Below are 12,840 nucleotides of genomic sequence, written 5' to 3'. Positions count from 1 at the left end.
ACACATAATATATGGTAGAGCACCTTTATTTTTTATATTACATAGGCCTATATTACAATTACATTTATAAGGAGCAGCTTAGCTTAGTCGGCTAACCTGGTGGTAGCCATTGTGTGTGCGCTGAACCATGGAGATGTCTAGGTCCCCGGTTAAATTCCCATTGCTGCCTTTCCTTGGGTTTCAGTTGGAGGGCTGAGATACAAGTTGCAATAGCGCACCGTCTTTCGGATGAGACGTTTAAGCCGTTGGTCCCGTGTGTATTAATGGCTCATGTGCACGTTAAAGAACGAAGTACACTCTTCGAAAAAGAGTATGGGGATTGTTGCCCAGTGTACTGACCAATCACCACCAGAAGGACCCCACTGGAAATAAGACTTCTTCCAGACTTTCGTGGGCTATCCTTGGTATTACATCGAATAAATCTAATCCAATGGTGTATCATGTTGATCTCTGTTATTTGCCATGCATCGAGTATAATAGCTGTCCAACTACGTATGTGCATGAATGTGAAGAATTAGATTCTTTAATCGGAATTGAATTCCCAACAATCGTTAACGGCCAAGTTGTTTTAAACACAGCATGGGCAGCAGAATGTCCCGGGCTCAGATCCCTGTTGGGTACCTATTTTTCACACTCGAATTCCTTTTTAACCTTTAAAATTTATATAAATTATACCACAAGACGATTACAGTCTCTATAATTGTGATTTATTTATAAATAAAATCTTCAGAGCTCCAACTACGCAAGCGCAAGAGTGCGAGAGTTTGTAATATGATACCATCATACACCATATATTGGCGCATTACACAAATTTGTCCCATAAAATGTTATAGTGTGGACAGAGCTAAAGTAAAATAACATAATATATATATTACCAGTATGTTGAGTTAGATAAAATCTAGATTGCAAATAAGTGATTCTTTTCTCAAGTATAGAAGCTAGATTAGAGTCCAGTTGTTCCATGTTTTCACAATTGTATGCTGCCACCATGAATGGAACTAGATCTATTATTTCCTTATCTATCGTCTCAAACTCTTCCAATGAAATATTAATCCAGGCTACATAAGAAATTGATAATTAAAACTGTAATTAGGCAAAAATGTAAAATAAATATTGGAGCTAATGTGGACATATTCATGACGGTTATGGCGGATACATCTAAAAGCTCGGTTTCCATGGAATCGCTTACCCTATCGACAGTCGTCGGGCAGGTTGAATCCGGTTCAACTTTGCCGATTGCGCTGCAGACGAATCAGGGTGCATTGCTAGCTGCAGGGGTGGCGCCAGGAATTGCCGAACGGGGTCCGAGGTGCCCGACGGGGGAACGCCCTCGGCGAGGGGAAAGATTTCCCCGATCAGAGCAAAATGGGCGTGGTCAAGCGTCGCTTTAAATGTTCCGAAAGTGGTGCAGGGGGGCGAAAGCCCGACAATTTTGACAATTTAGGGATTTAAAAGGCTTACTTAACCGATTTTAGAGTCTACTAATATGTAGAAAATACATATAATTTGTTTTCTCCCTGACGATTTGTGTTTTCTTTTTCTCCCCGACTGTAGGGAGCACCTCTTCCCGACGGGGCCCCCTCGCCCCTCCCCCCGCTGGCGCCACCCCTGCTGCCCTGACGCAATCGGGAGAGTTTAACCAGGTTCAACCTTCCCTACAACTGTCGGCGACTGTCGATGATAGGGTGAACGATTTTATGGAGAGCTTTATATCATCATTTAGCATAGTCGAAAATAATACATATGGCAGCAAAAACACACTAGTTCACACTAATTAGAAAACAAATCAGTTTACTATATACATTTTTATAGAATTTTTATTTTACTTTATTTTTTTTTAAATCATCTCCAAAACATCTGAACAAAAATATTGACACTTATACATTTTCCGCGTTTTAGTTATAAAATGCATTGTTGTATTTTCAGTATCATATCTGGTAATTAGAGAAAACTCAAACAAAATTGTGATTGAATATTACCTGTGTTAATGATGACATCTATCCGAGATTCTTGTTCAATTAGCTTATGCTTCAGTAGGATTTCATGAATTTCTTTTTCTGTAATTCCTTTTTTGTATTCATCTTGGAATTTCTCTAGTGCTTCTTTAGACTGGAATGTCACCAATAATTTAATGCTCCCTATACTTTTCCTTCTGACAGTTCCTCTCTTTTTGTTAAATAATTCATTCACATCATTCTTCCATGGTTCAGAATCCAGCATGTTAACTTTAATATCTGTTACAAAATAAACACAAGCTACCCATAATCATGTAGTCAAAATGTCGCAAGATGTTAGCCATTATTACTGAAAAATAATTCATGAAGAAAGATAATAAAAAAGTATTCATTATAATACTTTTTCATTATCTTCATAAACCATTGATATATATATATATATATATATATATATATATATATCATAAAAGAAAGGCGTTTCATGCTAATGCAATCTTCAGGAGTGAGAGAATACAAGGTTGTGCGAGTATATGAATGCTAAGACAGGTGAAAATGCAAATGAGTTAGGTCCTACTTAAAAACAATTAACTCATAAATCATAAATAAAAGGTAAATGCAGTGTTTGAATAAAGGACATGATGTATTATATATATATAAGTGATGGTGGTGCTGCATAGGCAGTATATAGTAAATAACGAGTCAAACGGTATCAGATATATGCCACAAAATGTATTTGAAAACTAGCGAGTACTTTCGACTCATTTTCATTTCATTAATTTTATTCAAGTAAATAATGGCCTCTGACCCATTTCACATTTTAAATTTATACCGTTTCAGACAAACATAAATTTCCTTTCTTGAATGCTTTTTTTAAGTAGATAGCAAGACTTACAATCCTTTGTTTATCATAATATACAACAAATTTTCTAAGTAAATATAAGTTTGAATTTGGTATTCTCTTCTTCTCTAATTTTATAAAAGGGGCATACAAAAAGAAAATGGTATTCATCTTCTAAGTTAAAGTTATCACAAAATAAACAAATTCTGTTTTCTCGCTCTACTAACATTTAAATAATGACCTCTTTCTATTAACAAATTATGATTTGACAGAAGCAATTGTGAAATAAATGTTCTATACTTAGGCCTAATATTTAAATCAAAAATGTATTTATTTGGAAAGTTTTCTGAGTTAATTGTATTATAAAATTGTAATCTGACGTTTTTACAAATTACCGTAATGCTTTACCTCTTTGTATAGCAATATCGTATATTCTTTGAGAAAATATATTTGAAAATGTTTCGTTTACAGGAGAGTTCTGCATGTATCCCAACCCCAAATTTTCTAAAATTGTCTTAATCCCAAATGCCCAACAGTCAATACTATTCTCAGCTCTCGATTCTTGCTTTTGATAACAAATTTTGTTTAATCTATTATCCTCCATATTATTAATTTTTATCCAATAATTTAACGTTCTTATTAACTGATAATCTTTAGTTGGGAACATTCCTAGCTCATTTCTAGCACCTTCGTTTGGACATGACTGGTGGACAATTAGGACAAATTTACATTGTTTCATTCGGATATTGTCTATGTTATCCATATTGTTATATCCCCATATTTCACTGCCATATAATAGAATTGGAATAATTTGACTGTTGTATCTTTGCAGATGTAAATCCCAAAATGAAAAATTTCCTTCTAACGTTAAACATAGCCCCTTTCCCTTTCTCTCCTTGATGTTCACCCATCGTTTTCCATGTACCCCTATTATTGAAACGAAATCCCAGATATTTATATTCCTTAACTAATTCAATTTCGTCCATTTTCGCCTTTATCTAAAACCCCATCTTTTGTAAATACCATGATCTTTGTTATTAGTTTATTTATTTTTATGCAATATTTATGTAGACAGTTTAATTGTTTTTGTAGTCCTATTTTTGAGAAAGAAAATAAAAATAAATCATCTGCATATAATAAATGTGAGATAGTTTGGTTATTTATTGAACAGAAATGTAAATCTTCCTTCAGCAAAGTTTACTTTAAGTCATTTAGAAAGGGAATAAAAAGAATCGGGGATAAAAAGACAACCTTGTTTTAATCCATTAGTGCATTTAATATAATTTGTTAGACCATGATTTGTTTTAATAAAAATGTTTCTATTTGTGTATATGGATTTTAAATACATACATGTTTTGTTTTCAATATCTGGAATACCTTACCAAGAAAACAGATCTCAGGTTATTTGTAAGTAATCACAAATTACTTGATAATTATCATGCAGACACCAAAAAGACTAAGACTAAGAGAAGCCACAATGATTCGATATTTCGTTCATTATTCGAACACCATCATAATTAGAGCATCATCACATTACTTGCTTAGCATAAAATCTAAAAGTTAGGTAAGCTAATGCTTAGGTCTACTCTAACATATCTTTGAAAATTACAGATATGTATTAAGGCTTTCTGTGTCTTAACTGCTTTTATCCCTTCATGTTGCCCATGGAAAAAATAGGCTATGCAGGCCTAATAGTTATACGGATCCCATTAGTAGTATACTCTTAAAGGTTTCATTGATTTGTAACACTTACAAAATAGCTACCAGCCTACATTGCTAAGCCAAGTCTTGCATGGCATAATTACCATTATGATAAAAAAAAAAATGGTTTGAATTGTATTATGTATTAAACTTTTAAAATTAAATTGTCTTGTTATTGTAAATTCTTGCTTGATCTATGTTGACAGTGAAATCTTTTGTTGATGATTTACATTTATGGGCACAATATCTCCATTACAAAGACTGTTAGTGAAAAAAACATCTAGGTATGGTACTCACCATTACAGTTTATAATAATATAACAGTCAGTCGCTGAAATGTGTAAATCTTGTCCCTTGTGACTTTCAACTACCACTAGATTTGATGAAACATTCACAGTTTGTGTTTTTGGTTTTGTTGTATTTTCTGAAGATACTGGTTTAAGCATTGTTTTATATCTCTCTATAAAATAATTTAGACAACCATATAATAACTACATCGATGGAACAATTATTGTGCCTTCTATAATGTCTCATGACCTATCAATAATGATAGTAAAGGAATAATTCCGAAATCTCACATTGTTTTCTTAACATATTATATTTTTTTTGGTAGCAAATTGACGAAAATTAAATACTTTCCCTGTAGCCTTTAACATAAGACGTAAGTTGACTAACAATCAGTTTAATGGATTTTGTAGTACGATATTTGTAAATCAATGACAATAATTTCTGACTTGTTTCTGGTTGATTTTTTGTTTGTTTTTTGAAAGCAGTATATCTTTGATGTAGTTTAAATTTGCCATGTATGAATCCAGTCCAAGGAGGCCCGGGAGTTCAAAATTCTTATTAGATTTTAATGTTAGCGATCCAGGCAATTAGGAGCAAAGGAAATTGGTCTGATGATGTGCAGATCAAATATACTAACGTTCGTCTAGGATTAAAAAGGGTAGGCTACAATAAAAAATTAGATGAAAACAACTATGCTGTTAAAGAGAAGGACTTGACGTAAGAGCCTATACGAGGTTTAAACAGGATGGTCATTTTGGTTTCAACCAAGGCTAGGCAATCCAACTGCGATGAGATAACTGCCGTTGACTTATTTTTGCTTTGACAGATCTTGGATTCCATGTGGATCCGTTATTCATGAAATCTTTAAGCAAGAATATTGATGGCTTTTATTAGGGCCAGCTCCTGTTACAAGGCTTACATTACAACATTACAACCTTGGATCCACTTAGCTGAGATAGTGCTGGGAAATGGAAATCTGAACTATAATTTACAAATTTTGCCAATTTTACAAAAGTTGTTTAGTTGTTTACGCAATAAACATAACTAACAAATAAATTAACTACTAACATAACTAATTATTTGTGTTAATTACATTTAACACAATGCCTTTCAATTAGTGTCTTAAAACCATAAGGGGAAAATATTACAAATTTCAAATTAAGAGAAAATAATAAGCTTGCCGAATGTTTTGACAATATAATCTGAGTTTTCAGTTCAAAAATAGAAGATCTCCAACGCCATTATTATTAACGGTACAGACTATTTGGTCAGAAAAGCCAATGCACGATTCGTTTAGCTTTTTAAGGGATATGTTGCAATAAAACAGTTTTTAGGTTTCCTTACACATATACCTTTTTGTATCTTCATATTGATGAAAACCTCTTGTATTTTCTTCTTCTCAACTTCAGGAAAGTAATGAGTACATTCTACAACTAGAAATATTTTAATACAGCATGAATTTCATACAAACGGACCTAAATGCAATTTAACTAACAATAATTTTGTTTAGAAAAAAGTTAAGATGCATTCACACCGAATCCGTTTCGCTTCTGAAAACCTATCGAACCGATCCAAAAATCAGATCAGTGAGGTAAGAATAGGGGCGCTGGCGTTCACCGTATTGAAAGCGCGGTACAAATTTCGGTTTGGATTCGATTTAAAAGCAGTTTTACATTGATTTGATACATTATACTTGCTTGTTTCAACAAGGGTATTGATTGTGAGTGCAAGATGGTCTTTATTGTTACAGCCTATAAAATAAAAATAGGAAAGTATTTATGGTTGAGTAGGTCTAGTATTCAATTTAGTTTCCTACTTAAACATCTCCACATAACATTTATTCAATGGTCGAAAATAACAATGCATTCGACAAAAAAAAACAAAAAAACAAAAAAACAAACAAAAGCAAAACCATCATCAAGATTAAGACATACATTTCTTCTTTGACTTTGCGTCACTGGTATAAGATCAGGGGCGGATTTAGGGAGGGCAGGGCGGATGGGGCGGACCGGATCCGCCACCCTACCCCCACTTTGGAAGGTAAAAAAAAAAAGAAATAAAAAGAAAAAAAAATGATCGACCAAGACGCCAGAGATAGGTTTTTTTCGGGCGGCTGGAACACGAAAATTTCACGGACCCCCTAGGGTGTATTATCTCGATTGGCCCCACTTTCGATCCTTCTTTCGCCCCCACCCCCCCTTCGGACATCTCTGGATCCGCCCCTGAAGGTAAATATTAAAATATTGCTTACCTTCTTGGTCATGGACATTCTTGAATGCATCGTCTATGTCTGATTTACATGTCTTAGTTAAATGATCTTCACTGTTCTTATCAACTATCAAAATATTAATGTAAAAGTTTAGGAACATATTCACAGCAAAAACCTTTCAAAGTGAGGAAATTTTAGGCTAAAACTCAAAACTACAGTATTTGAATATTACTTTTACTAACACAATATATTATAATAAAGTTATATATTTGACTACAAATTTATATAAAATAAATATCTATTATTATTATTATTATTATTATTATTATTATTATTATTATTATTATTATTATTATTATTACTGTATTACATATTAGACTCTAAAATCAATTAAATACGCCTTTGAAACTTCTTAAAGTTAATAGTTTTAGGGCCCTCGTATTTTGTGAGCGACGCCCGACATCCCAGTCGGGGACAACGGAACCTCGCCCAGTCGGGCACATCCAGCGCCACCCCTGACTTGATCTACAGTAATGACTAAAAACTAATATGTACACTTACTAATTTCCTTTAATTCACTCAGATATTTTTCACTCACTACGTTACACAATGGTGCTGGTTCTGTAATTTGTAAAACGCTTATGAGAATGTATAGAAAATATTTATGATCGAAGATTATTGTTTCTAATTAGATAAGGGTCTACAGTATTTGAACATGTAGATGATCACATTCAATATTTACATAAAAACCTAGAAGCAAATTTAATTTTGATAACAATATGAACTATGTATTTCAGGCTAGTGTTCACTTATATGAAATAAACAGACATCTGCTTCCAACTTATGGTTCTGGGTCAGATGTGCATTGTAGAAACCTTTTTTACATTTAAACATTTGGCCATTAGAAAATACTGAATAGCACAACTATCATTTTATAATATTTGTAAGTTTACCTGCTACTTTTTCTGGTATTGCTATCAATTGATAATTCCCTTTATTCCTTGCATCACAGCCCTTTTCAAGCAATTGGTTTTTGACAGCACAAGTACTCATTTTGACCGTAATGTTTTGGAAGAATATTGATGCCAAACTATTAGTATTGTAATCCCGCAAGAGACAAATGTTTTCTACTGAACTGAAAAAAAGGGAACTTTTCGTTAAATGGCTATACTTGATATGATTTATATAACACCATGTTTTTTTCAAAAAATGTTATTCATCTATTTGTATGCCACGGTCTCGGTATGATCGTCACATAAATTCGATCCTATCAAATAATGCCATTCATATTACTTACTCATTCATATTAATTATTATTATTCTTATTAAAAATATTACTAATAAATGTTAATAATAATAATAATAATAATAATAATAATTAATAATAATAATAATAATAATAATAATAATAATAATAATAATTATTATTATTATTATTATTATTATTATAAGTCAATTGTGACGTCATCACTGCCACTCCCAATGTTATTTGCCTATCCCCACAGTCCAATAATTTTTCAATAGTGGACGCCTGCCTTGATTTTTTTTAGGTTCGTGTGCAAAAAATACCTAATTTATCGTCACCGCGAATATATCACGCACCGCGATTAAAATTGAATTGTTTACTAATTGAAAATTACGTTCGTAAAACAAGGTTAGAACACGAAGAAAGTTATTTCAAAATCAATGAAGTATGAACAATTAAGGAATTCCTTAAATCAATGAACCCTAATAAACTAAACAAACTAAACGTTTAATAGGAATATTCTAGACCTATTTTAAAGACTCAAGGAACGAAATTAGATGTAGGCCTATGTTTGAGCTTGGAATATCCATGTCGATCAAAAATCAATTCAATTTCGTCACATTAATGAGATGCACAGGGGGTGGGGGCACACACGTCATATTGTATTTGTTTGATCATGAAGTTACTTGTCGAATTATGTTTTCGACAGGACAGTTTTTGTAATCAAAATTGTGTTTTTATGCCTAATTCTTGCTGCACGTGTATAGTCTTTTTTCAAGGCCTATAATTTTCACGGATGTGAAAAATACATGTAAAATTGGCATGGTTCGATTGTGCTTATGTAATAAGCAGAGATTGGTGCAATGTTTCGGCAATTTTCCTAGGTTATGAATCTTAAAGCTAACAGACGGATGTGTCAGATGATAATCTCATGTTTAGTTTTCGTACTCTATCTCTAAACCCAAATATGTTATATGTTTTACTTGTTCTGTTTTCCGTCAACATAAATATTCAGGACATCAGATGAAAGTAGGCCTAGTAATTAAATATACTTTTATCTGATGCCCTCTATAGTATATTGTATAAGCACAATTAAATCGAATCATACATAAATAGCAACATCATCCGCAAAAATACTGCAAATATCAGAAAAAATAAATTTTGAAATAGGCCCGTCACGCCAAAATTGGTCCGGGCCAAAAAATGTTCGGCGGACAGATTTTGGCCGCCAACATCGGTCCTCTGGATTGATTTTAGCCGCTAAAACCGGTCCCGCTTGGATAAATTGGTCCGGAGTCGGCATGACCACTTCACTTGTAACTCGTCTGCTACTCATAGGGTAGGACTATGATTGTTTCTCCCGTGGAGTGGAGGAAAGTAATTTATGTTTCTCCCACATTTGCAAAATCTTTTGCAGCATTAGTATTTATAAGATTTTTAGGACGTATTTTATTAACCCCACCTGATACTGTAATGCATTTCCTAGGTCTAGGCGATCGATACACACACACATGCATCATTTACGGCGGCCGTAGTTAGGCCTAGGTTTGGACCTAAAATGACACACAAGACTAATTTATTAGTTTTAAATATTCCGGATTATTGATATTGATCAATAGATATTATAATACATGAAATAAAGGGTTAAGGATTCTTCGAATTGAATGCATGTACAGTACTCGTCGTGGCGTTAAGCACACACACCACACACAACCAAAAAAGGTAAAACGAATAAACTAAAGCGGACAAACACGATTTAAGCCCACATTTTTAGCTTCTTTTCGTACTTTTACACCAAAGGGTTTAGGCCTACTGGGCGGCGCGAAGCTTACTTAATTTCACCCTATGATTTTACACATAACAAATGAAAACAGTATAATATAATGAAGGATAAGATACCGTATTTATATATATCATTTTATTTAAAAAAACATATGAACAATGTTATGACAATACAAGTTATAACTACTAAATAGACGCCGGACCGACTTTCGCTTATGTGGACTACATTTGGCAGGTAATAAAGCCAAAATCGGTCCGGCGGACCGATGTTGGCCACGGACCAAATTTTTCCTGACAGGCCTATCATTTATGAATAACTCAAGACACCACCCTGTGGTATTCAAATTCCGCCGTTTAGTGGTGAAATTTCACTATTTGCTTTCTTCCAGCCAAGGGCCAAGAAAGGGGTGTTCACGTCGCGGCCCTTCAACACTACATGTATAGGCCTACTGTCGTTTTCATCGAGATAGTATAATAATTTGATCTTGGCCCTTGCTCTTGAACAATTTTGGCTGTGTGGCATGCTACTAAGATTGATCTATAATTGTCAGGGCTTTACCTGTGGTATGGGGGTAGTCACTGAGATTTTCCAATCGTTTGAAACCACCATTCTTTAATGATTTATTGATAATGAAACACAGACATTTCACGATATAGCGTTATGCAAGTCTTAGCCTATAGGATGGAGATATAAAATTTATTTATCTATTTATCTATAAAATCTATTTTATACCTCCATGGTCTATAGCTAGTATCGAAATTATCAATGTTACTATTTTCAGATAAACATGCCAACTTTTCTACAATGTCGCCAGATACAAGTGTCGTAAAATTTAGTGTATGAATACAATTTGGGGTTTCCATTCTATTTTGTCTTCTTTAATTGAGTTCGAAATTTCTGTTCGTATATTAATAGAATGATCTTTAAGATTTTCACAATTAAGATTTGGATGAATATTGTTTGAATAGTAGTTTATTATTTTTGTATCCTACAAACGTTTGGGATCGTGTTTATATTTGTTTTCAACTGATAAAAATAATCTGATTTTCAAATTAATTTTATGCCTACGTTTGTTTCTAAGTAAACGATTGTTAAAGGATCGGATAAGTGTTTTACATGATAAGTGATACATAATCTAAAGACATCAGGTGTGATCCATTTCATTTTATTTAGCTTAAGAAAATAAAACTAATGTACAAGATAATTGTTGACATTGTCCACGAAGTGGTATATAAGAGCTACATATTATTATTGGTTAATCCGATAAACAAACATCAATTCAATAAATATCGAATGTGCTTTTCTTTTGGTCATAAGAAGTAGAAGTTTTAATTATGGTCATTAGCCAATAGCCGGCTCTTCAAATCAGAGCATGGTCAATTTGCATGTCAAGGGCCCCTACATACACTTGAACCCGGGCCCCTTACAACCTAGTTACGCCACTGAGTAGGCCGTAGCCTAGCCTGGGTTCCAGGCCCTAACTTTAGGTTACTCACTCTTTATTGCACTTAGTGCGCGCCATACCTAATTTAATTGGCGTCCCATACTCGATTTCTTTTTTTTCGAATTAGGCTTATTCCGTCTATCTCTAAATTAACTTTCTCGTTGGTGGCGCTGTCCAGAATGAGAAAAATAATAAAAAAATAAGAGACTTGTGGCAAGTCTAGCCGTAGCCTAGCAAAGTCATCGCACGATTTTTACCTGTCTGCATTGACCAAAAAGACAATGATTGTATTAATTCTTTTTTAATTATTTATTTAGGAACACAATACATGTGCCAAGGATTTTCAATAGCGAATATAATACTGTCACACACGATGATTTATACAAACTAAATCTCAATGAGATTTAGGGAGTGGAGTTGTTTTGGTCGTGAGAAACAAATCCTGCAACACTGACAGGAATTGAACCCAGCCTAAAAAGCCTAAAAAGCAATCAACAATGTTTAGAAAAAACAACAACTCACCAAAGCACTTTATATTTAAACATACTTTTTGGGTCAATTCACGTTTGTAAAAACATTTCCCCAGCCATTTGGGGAATGTAAAAACAATGAGAAGACGACGTACTATCATTAAAGTTGACTTGTAGAACACAAATTTATTAAAATCTAATAAAACGGATATATAGAGAGCTCCTGCTATCATTATCAACGTTCAAGTGAGCAAACTTGGAAGATAAAGATCTAATATCATTATACTGTAGTATAAAAATGGTATTAACCAATCAGAACAGAGAAAATAAACATTCCGCTGTTTAGATCACAAAATAAAATTTCTGTGACAAATTGGTAAGTGAATTAATTATCAAGTAGACAAATAGAAAAATCTGCAAAATAGATATGCTTACAAAATATTTTATCAGTGGTGCTATTTTGAGCAAGAGTGAATGAATAATAATAATAATAATAATAATAATAATAATAATAATAATAATAATAATGATAATAATAATAATACGAATTTAGTAATGCGCCAATTCCAAAGAACAATGATCAAAGGCGCAGTGTACGCTAGAACTAGTTGTTAAATAAATGAGTTTTCATGGAAGATTTAAATGCCGAGATAGAATTAAATGATCTTACTGAAAAATGTAGATTGTTCCAGAGACGAGCAGCAGTGAATGTAAAGGTGCTCAAGCCGTAAGTTTTAGTATTAGGCCTATATGATGGAAAAGGAGAGGAGGTTTTGGGAGGAGGGGCGGATGTGACGAGACGGACGCTGACGAGGAAGAAGTTCAGCAAGGTACGAAGGGATGCTTAATTGAATTGCTTTAAAAGTTAATAATAGTATTTTAAACATAATGCGTTTGTCGACAGGAA

The 12,840-nt window shown here is 33.4% G+C and overlaps 1 protein-coding gene across 1 annotated transcript in view; it reads right to left on the bottom strand.

The window, feature by feature from the left end:
• LOC117116953 overlaps positions 1-8,121 on the bottom strand; it is a 10,098-nt gene extending 1,977 nt beyond the window's left edge. Inside the window, exons 1-8 of the mRNA XM_033261097.1 lie at positions 7,944-8,121; positions 7,552-7,611; positions 7,033-7,116; positions 6,479-6,532; positions 6,134-6,214; positions 4,792-4,953; positions 1,980-2,234; positions 876-1,058 (exon numbers count right to left, since the gene is read on the bottom strand). Of these exons, the coding sequence (XP_033116988.1) occupies positions 876-1,058; positions 1,980-2,234; positions 4,792-4,953; positions 6,134-6,214; positions 6,479-6,532; positions 7,033-7,116; positions 7,552-7,611; positions 7,944-8,043 (979 nt within the window). The 5' untranslated portion in view covers positions 8,044-8,121. The remainder of the gene's footprint in view (positions 1-875; positions 1,059-1,979; positions 2,235-4,791; positions 4,954-6,133; positions 6,215-6,478; positions 6,533-7,032; positions 7,117-7,551; positions 7,612-7,943) is intronic.
• Between the last annotated feature and the right edge of the window lie 4,719 nt (positions 8,122-12,840).

The sequence above is a fragment of the Anneissia japonica genome, unplaced genomic scaffold (assembly GCF_011630105.1).
Source record: "Anneissia japonica isolate Jap-2015-1 unplaced genomic scaffold, ASM1163010v1 scaffold287943_len491860_cov182, whole genome shotgun sequence".
NCBI classification, from domain to species: Eukaryota; Metazoa; Echinodermata; class Crinoidea; order Comatulida; family Comatulidae; genus Anneissia; species Anneissia japonica.
The sequence above is the reverse complement of the archived record's forward strand: the minus strand, read 5'-3'. Positions and strand labels throughout refer to the sequence as shown.